The sequence below is a fragment of the Dromaius novaehollandiae genome, chromosome 3 (genome assembly GCF_036370855.1).
Source record: "Dromaius novaehollandiae isolate bDroNov1 chromosome 3, bDroNov1.hap1, whole genome shotgun sequence".
NCBI lineage: Eukaryota > Metazoa > Chordata > Aves > Casuariiformes > Dromaiidae > Dromaius > Dromaius novaehollandiae.
The window spans coordinates 8,508,069-8,529,885 of NC_088100.1; the positions used below are offsets into that span (position 1 = coordinate 8,508,069).

The following is a 21,817-nucleotide window of genomic DNA, read 5'->3' on the forward strand; positions in this document are numbered from 1 at the left end:
TTTTATTTTATACTCAATCTCTGGAGAATTTCTCCATATTCTTTCCAGCGTGGCTATTTTTATTTTTACCATACACAGATGTCCTTGAGGTATGCTTAACAGAACAAGCTTTTAATGCTGTTTACCAATGTATAGATCTTGTGTAACATGATGCAGTTCCAATGCGCGGGCAACATGCAAAACCACGCAAATGAGTGTCCCATGCGTGGGAGCACACGGTACAATGTGTGTTAGGCAGGACTGCTGCAAAACAGAGCTGGAGGTAAAACCAGTGGCTAAAATTAGTTCCGGAAAATAACTGCTACAGAAACATTAGAACTTGCTTTGCCTGCACGAAATTGATAATGCAGGGTTTTCCAGAAAACTCAGTCAAATAAAGTTTCAGAGAAAAACAAGCCAGTGGGATGTCAATTAAACGAGACGTGGTCACTGCAAGGGGATCTATACAAACAGCTTTCGTTACCCTGAACAGCCACACTGGCTTGTCACTCTTTCTGAACGGTGAATATTTCTGCGCACCAGAAATCGTGATAGAAAGCCTCCCCGCTCATAGACACCGCTGTCTTCTGCTGAGGATTTCTATTACTCACCAATTTTGTAGAAAGAACTATTAGAGCTCTCGGGTCAGATTCACAGCACTGATAAAAGGTTTCTGCCCAGTAATCTCTGCATCAAAGGAATACCTTGAGGTTGAATACCCATCTGTTCTAATGCAACTATTGTATTTTCCATATAAAATAACTACCTAATAAAGCCACTACCTAATAAAAATCATATCAAGCAAAGCAGTGTAAAAACCTAATTAGCCCTCTGGCTATGTACGGAAAATTACTTCAAATGAAATGTGATATTACATTCTAGAATCGATTAGTCATTATGTTAATCATTTTTTAATATGCTCCAATTAATTTTTGGAGAAGCGACCAATGCTGAGGGTGCACAATGCAAACTGGTAAAAAGAGTACAAGGGAATATAAATGGTCGTAGGCTCTGTATGGGCCCACTTCTTCATGATAATGGAGCATCTCCTGCAAAATGCAGCGTGTCCTCTGATGCCAGTGAATTTCACCCATAACAGTGCATTTATTTGACTATTTTAAAACCAATTATTTTTAAAAAATAATGGACACGATCAAACCTAGAGAAGTAAATGAGCTCCAATTCAAATGTTGGTATTGTATTGGGAGTCAGACAATTTGCCCACCCAGCCCTGAAAGCCATGAATCTAGGAAAGATCTGAAGACTTTAGGACTGATCTATGTGAGGAGAAGGTCATTAGAAGAGAATATGGCCAAAGCTTCCAAAATACAGCAGAGCTAAAACTATCAATTAATAGACTTTTTTGCGAGAAGTGACACTTGCAATCTCTTCATCTGACTTCCCACTTTAATGTACACTGCGGGATTTTCACTCAGTAATTCCTGTGTGAATTAGAGTTGATTTAAAGATTTCTCAGGGTGATGAACTGATTGCAATCATTAATTAGTGTTCAACTATAAATCATTATTTCCAGTTCAAATGTATTCCTTATTTTAAGGTGATCCTGTAAAATTTCACTTTCTGGCTATGATATCTTAATGAATCTTGGTGAACTAAACAGAACAATTTAGTTCTTCTATGGAATTTTTGTTGCCCATATAGGCACCAAACAATCCCCTAACCTTTTCTGTGATAAGCTGAATAAATTGAGCATTTTATGTTCAGGTAGGTTTCCCAACACATCTGTCACCAGCATGTCTCTTTTCTGATCTATCCACAATTCTCCCCCGACTTGCGGACTACAAAAGTGAGCACGCTATTTTGAAGCAGTCATAGTAGTGCAGAGAGGCCTCTGAACCTCTTCACTTCTCCTCAGTGTTGCTGTTTGTACATTCATGGACTGTAGTCATCTTTTTGGCAAAGGACCTGCTCTAGAGCTCACGTTCAGTTGATGATCAGCCACCTCTCCCCAAGTCTTTTGCAGAGTCACTGCTTCTCGTGACAAAGTCCTCTCTAGGCACAGACTTCATTCTTTGCTCTTCCTTATAAGACTTTATACAGGGTTTTATAGAAATTGAAACATATTATGTACTTAAGACCATTTTACCTAACGATCCCCATTACTCTGTATCGATGACCTATTGGAGGAAACCCTTTATGAGGACCCCCTACCGTCACGCTTTTGTAACCTGCAGGGTTTTTTTTATCTTTCTCCATTGACAAAAATGTCACTTATAGTAGGACTAAGACCAGTCTATTCTGAGGCCCACTGGAAAGCCCTCCTACTCAAAAAGCCTATTTTATATTGACTGACCTGTTTATTTTGTATCTTTTTAGTTTCTTACTCAAAGAATCATGAATTCCTTACAGATCATGACAGAAAAGCTTACAATCCCCTGTAAACATTGCCCAGTCATCTGTATACCTATTACTGGAGAGCCAGCTTGACAACATCTGCTGTCCATAAACCCAAATCCTGCTCATTTGAGAACAGGAATTTTGCCACTATCAGTGACCGAAAACACAGATAAGAGAAACTGGCTGAACTAAATATGATGTAACACAACACATTTCAGAACTCCAATACTGAGAAAAAATGAGGAATCAATATTCAAAACATTTTCAAACAAATTCTAAGGAAAAAAAAAACCACTTTGATCTAAAGTTTTCAAACATAATGATCTAAGATCTTTACACTTCAAGAACACATGCACATGCATAAACCTATATTAGAGACCATTTATTCAAGTAAGTCCAAGAGGAGGAGAACAAATTGTAAAAATCAACACTAATACACCTTAAATATATAAATGCTGATCCTATATTTAGGTTAATACAGACTTCAGTTGTACATGATACATACCACAGTTTAAAAATATTTCATATGTTAATTCGATTTTTTTCTAAATTGTCTCCCCAGCTCTTTGGTAAACAACAAGCAGAAAATCTTGCCTGTGTTGTTGCTTCTCACAGTAAAAAGGTCCTAAGTATTTTCCTTATATGTAGGACAGTCATGAACTCCATCCCCACGCAGCTCAGTCAAAAGAAGCATTTCTAAATTAGCAAACACAGCTTCATGAGAAGCAGTACGAGAATGGTTCAGCAGAACAGAGTTTCTCAAGTTTTAAAATACAAAAGAACCCCCAAACATGGATCATCTTGCGCAGTGTTGCCACAAAGTTTTCTTTTGCACACGAACACAAGTTAGAAGAACTTTGAAACTTTGGTTTTTGTTTTCATCTTCCTCACTCTGCCCCAGTGCATTTTCTTTCTTTGACCACTTTCCCATGTGGGAATGCCTCCATATGAGGGAATGTTTTTGGCAGAGAGGGCCAGTGGGTTTTTTTGCAGACATTTCTCAGAAAACCTTCTGACAACTGACTCTACCAACGGTTCTCAGGTTGTAAGATCACCATTTCAGGGTAAGATGGGGGTCTTCAAATACTTTACCCCAGTAAGACTTCTCCTGTCCAAGTTGTCACGACTGTTCCCTGATCAGGAACAAATGCTGTCCTGATGAATCCTGCTCAGTGACAGGTTTAAGCAAACCACGTTCAGAAGACACCTTGACTAGCGACACGTATTTATTTTCTTATGAGAAGCTAATTATAAAACCTTGAAATCTGCAAGCACTCAGTAGAAGGGCAACAATATATCCTTTAAATAAAGTACACTGTATTAATAAACATATTAACAACAATAATTCTTGTCGGGCATATAGACAACTGGTCTCTCTATTCAAAGTAAAATTCTCTCATGATGAACCATAATCTCAGCCCCAAAATTACTGCCCATCTATCCACTAAATAACTGTGCACCAAAAACGTCCTTTGGTTTAGAGACTGAAGTAGGTGAATATTTTTCTTTTGGAAAAAAGAAAATTTCAAACAAATTTATCTCTGAGATCATTTATATAAATAAATAACAGCACCATTAGATGATCCCCAGCACAGCAGCATTAAATATATAAACCATGCTAAACAGAGATATTTTTCACAGTACATTATCACTTCTCCCCTCCCCATGCCCAAGTTATTTTTCATTCAGGTCCGATTTGCAATCCAGGTCACCGTGCAGCCACTAAAACAACTTTGCGCAAAGGAAGGAGCAGGGCAAAGGTAGGAAGAAATGGCTTGGGGCATTCCCACCCTGACCACTTCAACCATATGAGCAACTAGTCTCATCTTAGCACCTTTGGAAGCTTTGAGGAGCAAGTTACGCTACAGACCAAGAAATATTTTCACATGTGGGCTGCACTTGCATGGTTTTTTTATTTGCTTGCTTGTTCAGGGATGTTATACTGTAACATGCCCTCCCTGATGTCCGAGGTCCAACAACAACATAAGGAGAAGCTGCTCATTTCTCTCTTATTTATCATTTACTCCAATGCACTAAAGCTGAAACAGGCCTCAGATCATGCTGGAAGAGCTAAACACAGGTGAGTTAAAAAAGAGACAGCTTACTGTCAAAGACTCTCTTATTTTGCTTTTCTGTGAATTCAAGCAGGTCGGTTCTGCACCAAAGTCAAAACAGTCTCACACGACATAAGGGTGCGCAAGTTAAGGAATGCTCATGGTAGTAAGCCTACAGTCTGTAAGTGTTGCCTGGTAAGGCTTCTCATAAGCTTTTGCTTTACTCAACTACCTAATCCAGCGTTACAACTTCATGTTTTGGTATTGCCCCAAAGCTTGCAAAGATGACATAGCTTTTAATTTAGTAACACGAAACTTAGCATATATATCAAAATGGTTGCCCTTCTGTTAGAGGATATCCATCGTGAATATGAACCCCATCTCTTCCTCCTGGCTATGCAGAATTAGGAGACAATCTTTTCGCATTTGCTCATGTTTTGGTTTTCACTTGGGTTTAAACGATAAGAAAAGTAGGAGGAAAAAACTAAAAAAAAGAAAAATCCCCTTTTTCTTCCTGGAAACTAGAAAACCCAAAGCTCACTTTTGCCAATTTTTTTCCTCAAATTGCAAGTCTACTGGGCAAGGGGAGGAGGGAATCTAAGCCTTTTTCTTTTCCCAGACTCAATTTTAAAAAGTGAATGTCAGATCTTCCTGAAGATGCACCTCTTACCACTGTCCTCCAGATACAAAAATTCTCCCAGTTTTTCCCTCTTTGACAAACTGAGTCTATCCTTTCCTACAACATATAGCTAGATAAAGTAATGAACTTTTTTTGGTTTAGCTAAGGCTTAAATAGCCTCTGTTATCTCATAATTTTCTAAAATTCCAAAAAAAATACATGTATACACAAACACACACACATTTCATGTCCTTACTTTCTGTGCAGAAATTAAAATAAAAAGGTTAAAGCGTGCATTTCTCTTAGGTTTTTGTTTCTCCTTTCTAAAGCAAAAATACGTTTTTCCTTATCACATAATACTTTATTATACTTAATGGCCTTCCACCCATGACACTAAAAGGCACTGCAAATATTAACCTTGTTTTGCAAACACACGCTTCTGTGAGGTGTCGGGCTGTTTTCATAAGCATTTCACAAATGAGAAAACACAGATAGGTGATTCGCCCGAGGGGAAATCGTGAGTCAGTAGCAAGGTCAGGAACAAGAGCCAAGCATCTACCCACTCCCAGAAAGGCTGCTTGAGACACCCTCTCATTTTCCAGTCCCTTTTTCCTCCCGCTTTATTCCATTTCAGCTCATTTTAGGCAAATAAACTACAGAACTTGTTGATAAGAACATCTTGGAAATGCAGGAAATACTAAGGTTTCAGGGTTAGCTTTGGTCGGCTATAAGGAACCAGGTCCAGAGTTCAGATTCAGATTAACACTTTGGAAGTGCTAAAACACTTCACGGTCCACGTTTCTCCCTCTGAGGATGCAATTAGAGAGCAGGCAGGAGTCCCGCTGTTTAATGTACGGCTACGATGTGATTAGAAGCTGCATGACGAGTAACTCTGAAAATGGTGTTAGAACCTACATATAACTGAGCAACCAGACTAGAAAACTTTTCTAAAAGAGACCACAGTAATTTCAGAGTGCTGAAGCAAAGCTGGAGGAAGAAGAGTGCTCCTGGGTATAGTGAGGGCTGGAGTAACAAGAGAGGAGGGTGCACGTTGGGGATATTCATTCATTCATTCATTCATTGTGCTTCCGGATAATGTCCGGTTTCTCTCTGATAGCAGGCTCCTTGACATCGAATCCCAGGGAACACTTCACGTTTGCCTGGCTTTTATCAGCTGTCACCCTCTTAGCTTGTATCGTACATCATTTTCTCAAGGGAAAAAGAAGAGCTAAGATAACTGCTGCCCTAGTACCCCTGCTTTTTCAACACAGCTACTTGTCCACAAAATGTACAGAGGTGTCTGAAATCCAAAATAATGTGGCAAGCATTGATGACTGGCAGCTATCCTTATCTCACCACCCTCCACGAACACAGTGGGCTAACCATGTCCTTACTCACTAATACAGAAGTCGTTGTTTAAATGCTTTGTAGTCTATAAATAGGCCAGTCCCACAGTGACGGACTGAATAAAAGAAAAGTTACAGGTTGAACGACTCCATTGCAGTGCGGACGGATTTTGCAATCAGTCAACGTTTCTACCCACATTCTTGAAGGGGAAAAATCCCAAGCCAAAATTTCTTTGCTCTCTTTCTACTCTGCAAACTACTTCTCAGCTCTCGCTCACTTCTGGCATCTGTGTTTACGGTTACCAGCTCTCTCAGGTCCAGCCTGTTTTGTTTGATATTATGTGCCCAAACATATTGGAAACTTTTGCATCTAAAGAGGAGCATTGAACAAGCTATTATAGCAGCTCTCAAGAAGGCGTTAATATATTCTTCAGAAATGGCTCTGCAATTTTAGTGAATCAATGTATTGCGAGCTTTAGTTCCTTTATTGAAATAAATTGAATTGTTACTATTGAATCCCCCATTACTCTTTACAGCAAGGAAGCACTGAGCCCTTAATCTGTTTACAATGCTTATATAACCGGTCAAATCAGGATTGGTTAGAGAAAGACAGCAAATATAATAAAAACTGTAGTACTTTCTGATTTTTCACCATTCATCCCAGTTGAAATAGTTTGTTCACAAAAGTTAAACACTTCTGAGGTCTGGAAAAAAAGAAACAGTTTTTCTACAGAGTTGATATAGGCTAGTGGAAAATGTAATAGATAAAGACTTTAAAAGCACATGAATTTCTACCCTCAGTTTTATCAGAGGCTTGCTATGTTCTCTAGGCAACCCATTTCCCTTCTGAATTTCCCTGTCTTCTAAAGCGGGAGTAAACAGTGCTCTTCCCTTTCCAAAGGGATTTATGAATGAAGGGTGTAGCACTTCCATCAGATTCATCTTTTTAAATTGTCCACAGAGAGACTCGTGAGGGCAATTCTGCCTTACTGTATCAACCATGAATTTGCATTTGACTCATGGGTGTTTAAAACGCCCACACTCACAGTCAGGAATCTGAACAAATGTTGAAAAGGAGATAAGCGCCATAAAGGGTTTCACACAGAAGTCATCTTAATGGCACAGGTACCGATCGTTTGTTAATGAGGAATTTCCATTTAGATCCAACACCCTTTTGAAACCTCTTATAGTTACAGGCTCTGGAAGTCCCCAGCGGTCAGATGTAAGGGCATGACTTCATGTTCCGGCTGGGAAGAGGTAGGACAGGCAATACGGGCTCACCCAGGTCAGAGGATAGCTCTCAGCTGTGCTGGGCAGGAGTGCTGCTGACTGACTTGAGGAACAGGGCAAGAGTTGTGAACCTGTCCCTGCTATTTATTTGATTGAAGATGAGGTGCAAATAACAGCAGTAGAAAATCCAGAGCAGAGCAGAAAAGGAAAGCTATTGATGGTGCTGCCCATGCACTCCAGCAATTCCCCTGGCAGAGCTAGGCAGAGGCAGCCGTATGTTTTCCGGAGTTGCTGCCAGCTGCCTGCGGTGGGACACGGCAGGAATGGAGTGAGCAGCGGGGCAAGCGGACATCTCCTGCTCTCGTCACTGGAGAGACACTTCCCGAGAGTGATGCCAAGCCCAAGCCGAGCTCAGGCAGTTCAGCACAACAGTGTAGAGGAGACCATTCCTCTCCACCAATGCCATGGTCAGGTACAAAGACTTCTCTTCTGTGGTTGAAGTCAGTCCTTGGGATTACTCTTCTACCCTCTTTGAGAAAAACGTTTCAGAATGACAAAAGACGTTTAGTTACTCTGTAACTAAAGTGTGTGTGGACATTGTTCAAGGTCTGAGCTACTGCAAGGAGCATGGCCTGATGCTACCAATATAGCTGCGAGACTGAGACTAAATATTGTATCTGAAGAGCCTGAAGACTTATGATCATGCATGGTCAGCCATAAAGCAGAACCACTGAAAAGTAAAAAATGCAGGTGTGCAACTAATAGTGCACCTCAAAATGAATAAGTGAAATAATAAATCTGCAGCAGGGCGACCATGTGGTATAAATTTCAAGACAGAAAGAAAAGAAAAGAAAAAACAGGGTTACAATAGGGTCAGGTGGGATAATTCCCTAACAACAAAAAATAATTTTTCCTTACAATGAAAATGGGCAGAAACCGTGTAAGGCTAATTCAGATTACGACTGAAGATAAGCAGGAGCTGCAAAATTCAGACTGGCATCTTTCAATACTGCCACGTACTTCCGTTAATATACAGCACTTCAGCTCAGACCAATATAGAGCTGGCAGCTAGCCTATGAATTTCAGCCTCAGATTCTCCACCTTCAGAATAAAACTTGTGGGAAAGGCTTTTCCACAGAAATTACAGTTTTCACAATAACAAATTTGCATCAGCTCTTTAGGCTGAAAGTCGTACATGCCAGTCTGGAAATGGCAACACTTCATGGTGATGCCTCAGGAACTTGCCCATAAAGTGACTCATCTCCTATTTTCTTTTATGTGCCCTAGATATGGCTAGATTTCATCTCCCAAAGCACCCTACTCTCCTCCTGGAAATCCCCGTTTGTAGCAGAACAAGAAACCTATCCAGAGGAGAATGGAAGTATAAACCTCCCCAACTATAATTCCTACACAGTATTATTTTGTAGGTTCCAAATATTTTTTCCCTTTATTTTTTTCTAACCAAGGGTAAAGAATTTCAACAGAACACTGATGCTTTTAACATTGCAACAGCAGCAACTTCAGTGGGCTTGGAAGTAGCAGAAACAGCATTATCACTTTGGCCGTGTAAAACCAGCCGGAGCCAATGCATCAGAGGGTGTAGTGCGTGTAGCAATTCCAGACTGGAAAATGAACTAAGCGTTAGGGCTTTTCCTGTGTCCAGGAGACACCCTTACCAAGCCAAAACACTTCAGTTTCACACGGAGAACAGAGTTAAAGAAGAGAATCTCTCTAAAATAGGGCAGTCGCATCCTTAAATGTGCAAGGGGAAGTGATTTAGACCAGCAAGAGATAAATAAGAACCAGTAATTACACAGGATTAATGAAAAAGGTCTGGAAAAGGAAACCATGCTTGGAACATCATGAGCAGGGGCAGAGGGAGAGTTACAAATTAAAGTTACAAATTAAAGGTTAAAACACTGAGTTTTGGAAGACCCAGGGGTTCTGCTGGATGGGAGATGAAGGACTGCACCATCTGACTGCACAGGTCTGCGGCTGCCCCAAACACACCGACGCATCTGCCTGTCAACACCATGGCTACAACGTCCAGGAGCCCTTTGCGCTGAGCGATGTGCAAGGGAGTACAAACTTCTGCAGCCAGCAGCCTCACAAAAAAATTAAGTGAGATTTATAACGCCCTTGAGCAACTAAAGCTAAATAATATATCTCAATCGAAAGATGTCGCTTTGGCTATAAAGCCCCCTCAGCAGCGCCCTGGCGCTGGTTCAGCAAGACTCAGCAGAACGCCTGCCAGTGCCGAAGCACCGCTCCCCGCGGCCGCGGGGCTTTCCTCCGAGGCCTCCCAGCCGATCGCTTCCCGAGCCAAAAGGCTTTACGAGCTCCTCGGCCGTGGCTTTCCCCGGGGATCTCCCACGCAAAGCACTGCAGCGCCAGGACCAACGCGCTGAGCTCATACCATGCAGAGATCGCTGGCCGCCCAGCAGCGACCGCTAGCGTAATACACCCGCAAAGTGGGTGCCACGTATCCGCTGCAGAGAGACGACCCTGCGTGTTGTCTAATTAAAAAAAATTACCCCCCTCCACCAACTGCCCAGCCTCACTTGGGAACCTTATTAGGCTCCTTATCTAATCAATAGAGAGAGGCATAGCCAAAGGCTAACTCTCTAGGCAGCCTGGAGTAACTAAGCTCCCAATTTAGACTTCTTAATTCGGTAAATATGGTGATGTCAGTTCTGCTTTGCCAATAAAAGGAGACAAGCCGATCCCTGTTGCCAGCGGATGGAGTTTCTCACTCAGTTGATGTAGTAACCGTTTGTGCTTTTACATCGACATACACCATTTACTGCACTGGGCAGTTTGAGTTCCAACAGCTGTTTGAGCAATTTTTTGATTTTTTTTTCCCATAAATCTATTAGAAATCTGTTTCATTCTTGTGAAGATCCAAAATTATAATTATCACAAATTGATGCAAGCCTTTCAGGTCCTAGCCACTAAATGAGCAGTAGGCAGGCAGAGTGGCCCAGAGTTGGGATCATGGAAAACAACTGCCAGTGGGGTCCAGCCAAAACATTTCCTTTGAAAATAGCAATCTGATGTTCTGAAAGAGGGGACTGGTTTGGATTAGTTCTCCGCTTTAAAAACCTGCTGAACAGAGGCTATTAGCTCTTTGTTAAATTACATAACCTGTTTTGCAATGTTTTTTTAACTATCAACTTCTTTCAGGCTTTTGTGGGGTAAGAGTAGGACGTTTAATTATTTGCTAGCAATTTCATTTCCAGGCACATAGGAATGGAGCATGATGTCCCTCCGTGAAAGGAAATCCTGTAGAGTTTAGTAGGTGCTCCAAAATAGAAGCTAGTAGTCACCAAATTGTTGAGCACATTCGTACTGACGGAGGAGTCCCTGTCAGGGGCAAAAGTGCCCGTATATGTTATCATGAAGAAATCTCTTCTTCATCTTTTTTCTGCAAGAAAGAAATTCATCCCTCTTTTTCCCTAAATGAACATGAGACACAGTGATTACAGACGATCCTGAAGTCTTTCTTCCCCTTCTTTGCACAAAGGACAGATATGAGCAGATCTCCAAATAACATGACCCTGTGGACCATCTTCAAGGTGAGGCACTTCCAATACTCAGTCAAACCATAGTTTCAGCTGAGATTGCCAGTAAGAATAGCTAAGTTGTATCATTGCAAGCTCCTTTTCTGTTTCACTTGTCCACATTAAACAACATCTAATATCACAAGTGATTGCAGCAAAACCAATGGGAACAGGCCATAGTAACACAGTGTACAGTGTACAAGAGCAACAGCTGGGCAACTTGAGGCTACAGTTCATCATCCTGATCCTTTTCCATTAGGCAACAATCTGATATGTTCAACTGAAACCCACTGATTTAACTGCTGAAGCTATTACATTTTTCTTACAAAGCTTTGAATCTTTTCTGTCCATCAAATCATTTTTCACATCAACAGCCTCTTTTTACAGAGAGTCTCACAGTACTTGCAATCATTAATTTCATGACAATTTTGTGAAGCACAGTCTCCTTTTCTGTCAAAAGTGAAGGTGTAACTAATATGCCTGAAATCAGTCAGTTAGCTGGTAGCAATATGCATAGGAGAAATCTCTTCTCCTCTAACTTTTGCTTCCAGACTCTGATCACTATCATGCCAAACTCTCCATTAAAATATTTCCAAAGGTAAAATCAATCTATGTTAAATAAGAAAAGGTGAAAATTTTACTGATTTTATTGAGAGAGTTTGAATACTTGCAATACATGTCTGTGGGGCATCAAAAGACCATGTTGCTTGTTCAAGAGTCAAAACTACTTTTTGCAGTTATGATCCACTGACGAAAGAGGATACATGCTCACAAGGGCTTAGCTGCCACAAAGAACTTTAAAGTAGTAAAAGGCTTTCATCTTTACAAGCCAGGGCAATTTGAAGAGATTACTTTAAGTAAAAAACACAGAAAATTGGCAGGCTCCAAAAGATGGACAGACATCACACTCTTCTGGTATAATATATCTTGGGAACATACTCGATAAAACAGTTAAGTTCTTTCTAGGTAAGCAAGATTTAGCTGGCTATAATTCAAGGTTCAATTATAATGTCTGTTACAATACAATTCTTAGTAATGATAGCTCTAATTGCAGTGTTCACAATCCTCTTCCAAAACCACCTAGACAACTTCCTGGAGACAAAGAATTTTGATTAAATTCCTTAGTTAGTTCAATTTTCCTCTCGGATACACATGCACAACTCTCACTGAAGTTGCATGCATGTGTCTGAAAATGGGATGAGAGAAATAGCATACTTGTACTTACCCTGGGACAAAATACACTACATTAATGTACAGCCAGTCGTACAGCTATTCAGGTTCATCGACAAGTATATGAAACTCTGTGAAGTTGTTCTGGATTTACAGGAGTCTTTTTGAGAATATGTCTGTATAGATGAATTTCTGGCTATTATTACCTACACTTAAGACTGGGTTGATTTTGATCCAAGAAAAATAGGCAGAAAACTGTCCTCTTTCTGGTAAGAATTATTTCAAGGGAATTTTATTATATTTGTATTGTGCTAAATGGAAAAGGTTTTTCTTTTTAATCATGGTAAGTCAAGCATGTTCTATAAATTACTGTTAAACTGCATCTACGCAGTCTGCTTTTGTTATCAGAAAAAAAGTAAAAACAAAACAAAGGCTTTCAGTTTCACAGACACAGGCATAACTCTTAAAACATCACATCCCGGCCAAAGCTAAAAAAAGAATATAAAGCAATTTTGGTAACATATAGAAAAAAGAAAATGATAGAAGTTTGTCCCCAGATCTCTAGGAAAAGAACAACTAATCATTAGTTTAAATAAAGCTTTAAATAAAGGCCCACTTCTTCAAACAGAATGAATCTGTACAGCTCATCCGAAGTAAATGGAGTAATACTCATTTACTTCAACGGGGGATTCCATTTTAAGCATTTACAAAAAAAAAGGAAAAAAAAAGAAAAAAAAAGAAAAAGAAAACTATTAATTTCCCAGTATTTGGTGGAATTTTGTGCTCATTGCCTAAGCCTAAAAAAGTCCATAGAATTTTTTCTCTCATAGAAGTTTAGTTTAATAAGTAACTAATAATTTAATGTGCCTTTATAGTATCATTCAAAGAAGTCTGTTCCAGCCCTCTACAAATACTGAACATCTAGTTTCTCCTTAAAAAGGGTAATTGCATTGTTATCGCACATTGACAGGTAGGCAAAAGAAAAGATAAAGAGGCTAAGAATTCGTTTCTGCCACAAGCTACCTGGGAGGACACAAGAGAATGTCAGCTCTGAACAACCTGAAAAAGAGCCACCCTCATACTATTAAGAGCAGATTTGGGACCTATAGAAATAATGGGTTTTTGAGGGCACATCACGATTCAGCAGGAGGGCCAGAAACAGGACTAGTCTTTCCAGAATGAGGTTTTACCACAAAGCATTTCCAACCACAACACAGGTTTTGTCATGTTTAGGGGCCTTTCTAACTGCAAGTCACACTTGGCATCATCTTCATAAACCTTCTCTGATAATTCTGCACTACTAATTCATGTTCCCAAAGTCAAGAAATTTCAATCACAGGAAGTAAAACTGCAGAAAACGCTCCCATGCAGTTGATATGCTCCAGAACGAATCACATTGTAATTTTTACTTATATTACTATCACTGCTACAATGCAAACTAAAGACTCAATTAAGATTAGGACCCCACAATGTTAGGCACATAGGAGGAGGCAGTTAATATCCCAAACTGCTCATCATCTATCTACACAAGGCAGACAAAGTACAACTATCATTTTGCAGATGGAAAACAGAAGGAGTGAGCAGACTGCCAAAGGCTTTCAGAAGCTTGTTCAAGGAAATCTATGACAAAAACATGACATAGACCATTGCTGCTGGAAATGCATTTCAGTGCCATCACACTACTCTATCTATTAATCCCATTACTTTAATATTGTACCAGGTAACTCTTCAGACACAACATAGATGCTGGATGGTCAGAGGAAATGATTATATATGTTGTATTTCCTAACAAAGCTAAAACATACATGAATCTGATCACATTCTTCAGTCAGATAGTAAGATCTGGACTCGGTTTCATATTCTATCACAGTCCTCCTATCTAATCTTACACAATGATCCAAAGGACCTATTTGTGTACTTAACTCAGGCTGTGCAAAGCTGAAAAATTAGCAGGTGATTTACAGTACCAAAGTTAGACACTAAGACGCCTTATGTAGTCAGAAAGGACAATCAGGTACTTCTGAAGGGTAATCCAAAAATCCTACCCTAACTGGAGTGCAGCCAAGAACGTCCTTAAGAGGAAAAAGAAAAGATACGCTTAAACTAGAGGTTCCTTCTAAACTGTTCCCTCGTGAGGCTGTACCTTAACTCCTGCTGCCACTGGAACTTAGGTTTGTCCATTAAGGCATCATGAAACATTTGGGAATCAGACCACAAAGCCTGCTCCTCAGATTAGGCATTTAATTGAACAAGGAGAGAAACAGGCAAAATTACCCCATGTAACAGCCTAATACTTAAGAGCACTGATACAAAAAGTGTAAAACCCTATTGCGATTCCCCTTCATCTTGAGATTCTAGTTGTCATTTCCCACTTCTCAGGAACACCTGGTGTCATCAGACTAGAAGCTACTTTATGAGCACCCCTACCTTGAAGATGCAAAAATCGTAAGATCTTGAGGATGAATGGACAAGACTCTAATGTTTTGCCTAGCGTCTAGGGTACCGGACTTTGGTTCTCTCCAAACTTTTTGTGCATTAGGTTGGGATGCTCGACCTCCAGCCTGCTGCAGATGGACTGGCAGGACAATTCATGCAGACAGCTTACTCCTAATACCCTTTTTTCAAAAGACTGTTCAGAAGCAAGCTGCAGGCCTTTCACTCCTGTGGTGGCAGCAGCTCGTTCCTGCCTACGTTCCTTCTGTTGTCCCTCCCCATCGAATGGCAAATGCACATCTATGAGACCCATGGAGGAGGAAGGCAAGTGGGGTAATAAGGCGAAACAGAGCCCACAGCCCACTGTTTGAATCTCCTTGAAAATTCATAATCTGCTCTGGCAGAAGCAAGCCCCTCCTGGTCTCCTCTTTGCTAGAAACTCTCAAGATATGAATACAGAGCGGGCAGGCAATGTTTTTTCTGTGCATGCTCAACAAATCTTGCCCATACGGGAAACATGGAACTGACTGTGTTTGTGCTAAGGGGCTGTATCACACATGCAGAGTGTGTCTGTTGGTAGGACCACAGCAAGACGTTGCACGGCCTATCAAGCTGTTAACGCTAAGTACCACTGTATGGGAAAATCATTGGATAAAAAAAGGACAAAATTAATCCTGAAGACAGGGACTGGAATACAACTCTTTCAAGGTTCACATGACTACCTAAACCGATTACTCTCTTTTCCCTGCTCCCTTTCTTGCCTCTGGCTCTTGCACTCTTAGCTGCTCAATGTCCAACTTAAACTGTAGGCAGCAGGAAATTACAGCTTCTTTTCTTCCCTATAATATACTTGCAGTTAAGGATGTGGGAAATACAGCGGTGAGCCTCCTTCGTCGGAAAAGGGAACTGAACACAGCTTGGCCATATCTGAAATAACTGTCTAGTTATACATAAAATGGGCTCCTTTAGGCTGTGTTTTTGACTGAAACTGGCTGAAACTAATGTGTTTCATGCTGGATTCAGTGCTGTGCTCAGAGCACTCCAACGAGATCAGGCTCCTCTGGGGATCCAAGTGCCTTCTCTCTGCATCTTAATGGAGTCAGGTCAGTGCCTGGTTCCCTACCCAGACTGGAATGCTTCTGCACAGGTATTTGTGCCTAGCTTCAGGGTGCCACGTCCACTGCACACAGGGCAAACTGAGCTTTACATGCTCCCAAGTATTAAGCAGCTCTTGGAAAGCAGGATTTCTGGATTGTTTCCTTGCACTTAGGTGCCTTAATTTTTCCCAAATCCCATTTTAGATGGCAAAATAGATGTTGTAGATATCTCTCAGGATGTCTCTGTAACTTAGCTGCCCACTTGTTAAAGCAGACTCAGAGGAGTGTTTTGAGGATAAACATTAAGTACAGTGCGGTCATAATAAGATCACATAAAAATGACAGAAATCATTTCGAGATGAATTTCAGGCATATCCGGAGTAGCATCAGAATAAAAAGAAGTTATACGGTATTGAGATAAAATAGTTTTAAGACTTGACATTTATATTTCATCTTTCCCAAGTGCTTTATAGACCATAGGCAGAAATCACTTTACCCACTATCTATGGGCTCCCTTTAAAAGTATTACCACCAAAAACTACGTAAGCATTGCAACAGCACTGAATCTGTGATTATAAACATTTTCTGATGTCTGTTCTAATCTGAGAGTTAGAGAGGTTGCATAGCACCAACAGCGAGATATACAGAGGAAGCACAGTTTGGGCTACAGATTCATTTAATTTGATTTTATGAAGTCTCTTCTATCAAAAGCCAGCGTATGATAGCCTTATCTAAGTTATCTAATATCAGTAAGAGTACATAAGCATCTTGTTATCTCTCCATATTCACCATTCACATTCTCTCTGAAGTTATCCAGCGGAACTGTACTTTGTGGGAGCCACAGACCATAGCTAAATCGCCATCTATCAGTTTTCTGCCTATTTCAGTTCTGACAGTTAAATTTATCTCTAGTTAGTTATAGGGGTGGGAAGTGGCAATTTTGTTTCATGAAAACTTTTGAAGTTTGTACTGGAACAGAAGCATATCTTTCAGCATCTTCACCAAAAATGGCTTCAAAACATCTATTTTCAGATCTAAAGAACTGGAAAAGAGGAATGTCTGTGAGAGCTGACTGGCATGGGAGACCTGGGTTCACTTCCCCACTACTCTCATTCAAACTAGAAATCCTCATATCAAATACTCTGAACACACAAATTGATAGGAACTTGAACCCAGATTTCCTATACCCCAAGCCAATGCACTAATTCTCTCCTGTAACTTTCTGAGGAGGGATATTATGGAAACTATGCTGAAAAGCTGCTTGAAAATACAAATAGGTTTACTTTGTTAACTTTCTTTACTGGAAAAAAGCGAGAGTTATCAGTGATTATTTTGCTATAATGCAGAATGCTAGAGGAAAACATTACCTCACTGACATAGACCCAAATCAATAGCTGCCAATTCCCACCTCCCCAAGATTTGGCCATCTTAAGGAATAAAATGGCAGCTCGTGATATGAAATTCACAGCTGGGCACTCAGGCTGCAGAGGTCTTTGCATTCATTTCACAATTTACATAAGTATACAAAACATAACTTTACAGACTGATTTAAAGGATATTTTCCCTAGGAGCAAAGGTGCACCATAAACAGCTCCATTAACTAACTCACCACTTAAGATTCACACAAGTCCATAAAGTAGGTGTTAAATAGACCTTGTATTGATCTCTTCAAACAAGAGTGAATTTTACTGCCAGTACACAGACACATGCTATTAAGATATATACAATCATCAATTATCTGCATCAAGATCAGAGGCTGGAAAAATCTGAAGCCGGCATTTTTGCTGTTTCATGCTTGATTTCATTAGCCGGTTATAATGGCTTAAAGAATCAGGCCCACGGTTTCATCTGTGAACCTATCACCATTAAACACTACACTTGGCAAATCTCCTAGCATGCGTATCTAGATATTGTAGTCTGAACTGCTCAGGGAGAAGTCAAACATTCAGGAAACCCATCAGAGCATAATGAAATGGATTATGAACGGCAGAACAACGCAAAAATACAGTGACCAGGTTTGAAATGACAAATCGCTCTTGAGTACAAGGTAGTTGGTTCCAAGAGAATATCTGGAACATGCCTTACCTGTGTAGTGTACCACACACGTCTGACCCTTCTTCGGAAATGTCCGTCCTGTTAAAATTATAAAAGGTTATTCTTTTATTTTCTCTGATTAACTGGAATAGCTAGGCAGGTTTATCTTCAAGTGGAAAATGCTAGACTGCTGCTTGTATTGGCTTGTATTTTATCCAAATCATCAACATGCAGGACTGGAAGGGGTATGGTTTAGGGTAAAAGGTTCCAGTTTCGCTCCTACTTAGCTGCAAGACAAAATACTTCCCTTAGAGTAATGTAGTTTTCCCTATGTATGCATATAGCTAGATAGATAGATAGATATGTATATGAATCATATATGCATTCACATTCTGTAAGTGCAAAAGGATTGTCAAAGCTTCTTGGAATATAACCTTAACATTCTCAGAGTATTTTTGCTAAAATTTTTCAAATAAAGTCATAGTTTGACATTGTAAAACATTCCATTTCTATTCACATTTCTAATGCCTTCCACTCAAGACAGCTCTAACAAGAGCATATCTAATTAGCAGGGAAGGGCTTTCAAAAAATTATTATATACAAAATCAGCTTAATTTTGCAGTATTCAAGCAATAGTAAAGCAGTAATGCAATGACTTCTTGTAAGAGCCTGGTAGCTCCCCTTAAAATTGTGATACTGAAAGGAAAAGGCTTAAATTATTTTCTTGCCACTGAGAAATGGAACTACCATTTCCATTTTCCCTGTTCCAGATACTGCCAAAAGCACTAAAAGCGAGGAGGAGATTTTCCAGATTAATCTAGGTGCCAAGGAATGGCCTATCAAAGCAGCTAACTCAGATTTCTGAAGCAATGTTGGCTAGGAGAGGGCCCAGGCTCAACAGAACTTAACAGTATGGGTGAGACAAATCATTAACAAACAGCCTTGCCAAAAAAGCTTGAAACTGGGGATTCAGATAGTTCATCTCCTACTCGGCTCCCTAGCTGCTGTAGTCTGAATTAACACAAAAGCATGTTATGCATTATAGAGTATCAGACCTCAGATAACACATAAGCTTATATGCCAAAAACATCAGGAGTAGTAAATGGCAAGACGATGGCAATATGACAAATGAAATATGTCACATGAAATTGAGACGATGATGCTTCCATGCATCATCTGAACAGCCTTGTTCATCAGCCTGTCGATGGCTGGAATATCTCTAACTGCGGGTTGCACAAAGCACGAAACGCAGGTATCCAGTCAGGCCACCACTGTAATCCTGAGGTGGGAGTTGTCTCTTTTAACTTCAGCCATATAAAACACAGGCAGCTATCGTACACCCATCTTCTGGGCTTCTTCTATTGAAAATGGAAAAATAGAAGTGGAGGTAGATTGAAAACTGGCTGAGCTGCCAGGCTCAGAGAGTTGTGATCAGAGGCACAAGGTCTAGCTGGAGGCCACTCACTAGTCGTGTCCCCCAGGGGTCAGTCCTGGGACCAATACTGTTTAGCATCTTCATTAATGACCAGGATGATGGGACACAGAGCACTCTGAGCAAGTTTGCAGATGATACAAAACTGGGTGGAGTGGCTGATCCACCAGATGGTTGCGCTGCTATTCGGAGGGATCCGACAGGCTGGAGAAATGGGCGGAGAAGAAGCTCATGAAGTTCAAGAAAGGGAAGCACAAATTCCTGCATCTGGGGAGGAATAACCCCAGGCACCAGGACAGGCTGGGGGCCGACTGGCTGGAAAGCAAAGAAGGACCTGGGAGTTCTGGTGCACAAGTTGACTATTAGCCAGCAATGTGCCCCTGTGGCAAAGAAGGCCAACGGTATCCTGGGTTGCATTAGGAAGAGCATCACCAGCAGGTTGAGGGAGGTGATCCTTTCCCTTTACTTAGCACTGGTGAAACCACCTCTGGAGTACTGTGTCCAGTGCTGGGCTCCCCAGTACAAGAAAGACATGGGCGTACTGCAGTGAGTCCAGCAAAGGGCCACAAAGATGATGAAGAGACAGGAGCATCTCTCATATGAGAAAAGCCTGAGGGAGCTGGGACTGTTCAGTCTGGAGCAGAGAACACTGAGGGGGGATCTCATCAATGTGTATAAGTACCTGAAGGGAGGTTGTAAAGAGGATGGGGCCAGACTCTTCTCAGTGGTGCCCAGTGATAGTACAAGAGGCAACGGGCACAACTGGAAACACAGGAAGGTCCGTCTGAACATAAGGAGAAACTTCACTGTGAGGGTGACCAAACACTGGAACAAGTTGCCCAGAGAAGCTGAGTCTCCATCCTTGGAGATATTCTAAAGCCAGCTGGACAGGGTCTTGGGCAACGTACCGTAGGTGACCCTGCTTGAGCAGAGGGGTTGGACCAGATGATCTCCAGAGGATGCCTTCCAACCCTAACTATTCTGTGACTCTGTGAAATGCTTTGAGGTAAATCCAACCCATCCCAAGAGAGGCAAGACATCCTATCCTCAGGAGGTGCCTACAGAAAAAATGTAGATGTCTGTATTTAACCGTAGCAAGGATAGGATTCATCCTATGCAGGGCTTAAAACCTAAAACAGGTTTTATTCAAATCATAAACCGTTAAATACAGACCACAGAAAAGGAGTATCAAACCTTAGTGACATATAGCCCACCATGCAAGTATAACACCAGCAAAGTCAGAGAAGCTGCACTGATTCATATCACAGCTGAATTAGAAACAGAGATTCTCAAGACCACTGACTGGCTGTGGTTTTATGATAATGTCTAAAATCCGCTGATTTTGATTAAGACTTGCAAACAAGAAACGATCCATATAACCTTATCTGGTTGTTGTATACAAAGAGTGCCTTGATATATTTAATAGCTAAATAGCACTATTATGAGTATTATAGTCATACTTCCTATACTGCAATACTTCTTACACCCACAGAAGTATCCTGAATTTACATCTGTGCAATCGGGAGAAGAATTTGATCCCCAGAGCTAAACAGCGCCGAGGGAGAAGCCAATCCCAACCCATACACAAAGAAAGAAAAGACACCGGGCCAAGAAAGTTAAGCCGCGATTGACTTCAGCAAATTATTTACGGTCTCATATTAGCAGGGGATGAAGCTGGCCTGTTACACAGATACATGCGGCTGCGGATTAGTAATGTTCTCCTCGAAAAACTACGCTCCCCTGCCACTTCCCCGCGCCCGCGTTTATGCAGCTGTCAGCAGCGGCCGGCCACGAACCCCCGGCCCCTCGCTGCCGCCCGCCCGCCCGCCCGCCTGCCCGCCGGGGAGGCGGCACGTCGCGGGGCTGCTGCCCCGCAGCGGGGCCGGGGGCGCCACGGCCATCCCGCGCCCTCCTGCGCCGCGGCGGACCCCCCCCACCCGCCCGCGGCATCATCCCCTCCCGGCCGCCCCACGCCGCAGGGCTGCCCGGCGGGTCCCGTACCGTCTCCCGGGGAGATGGTCTCGATCTCCACCCCCATGACGGCTCGGCTCGGCTCGGCTCGGCACGGCACGGCACGGCACGGCTCGGCTCGGCTCGGCTCGGCACGGCACGGCACGGCACGGCACGGCACGGCACGGCACGGCACGGCACGGCACGGCACGGCCCCGCTCCCCGGCGCGGCCGGACCCCCAGTGCAGGCATGCCCCTCCGCGGCCGGCTGGCAGGGGCCCGCCGAGCTGCCCGTCAGCCGCCCGCAGCCAATGCGGGGCCGGGGCGGGGAGGCAGGGGAGGGGGCCGCCCGCCCGCCCGCCCGCCCGCAGCGCCGGGGGCGCCGCGATGCGCCTGCGGGCGGAGGCGGCTCGGAGCCCCGCAGCGCTCGCCCAGCGCTTCGCCGCCGCCCGCGTCCCTCCGCCCCCGCCCGCAGCCGAGCCGAGGCGGCGCGTTGGGCTCGGGCTCGGGCGGAGGTGCCGGCACCGCCCGGTGCAGCCCCGGGCTCAGCGGCAG

The 21,817-nt window shown here is 42.3% G+C and overlaps 1 protein-coding gene across 1 annotated transcript in view; it reads right to left on the bottom strand.

The window, feature by feature from the left end:
* FKBP1B (FKBP prolyl isomerase 1B) overlaps positions 1 to 21,561 on the bottom strand; it is a 45,634-nt gene extending 24,073 nt beyond the window's left edge. Inside the window, exons 1-2 of the mRNA XM_064508336.1 lie at positions 21,314 to 21,561; positions 17,932 to 17,979 (exon numbers count right to left, since the gene is read on the bottom strand). Of these exons, the coding sequence (XP_064364406.1) occupies positions 17,932 to 17,979; positions 21,314 to 21,350 (85 nt within the window). The 5' untranslated portion in view covers positions 21,351 to 21,561. The remainder of the gene's footprint in view (positions 1 to 17,931; positions 17,980 to 21,313) is intronic.
* Between the last annotated feature and the right edge of the window lie 256 nt (positions 21,562 to 21,817).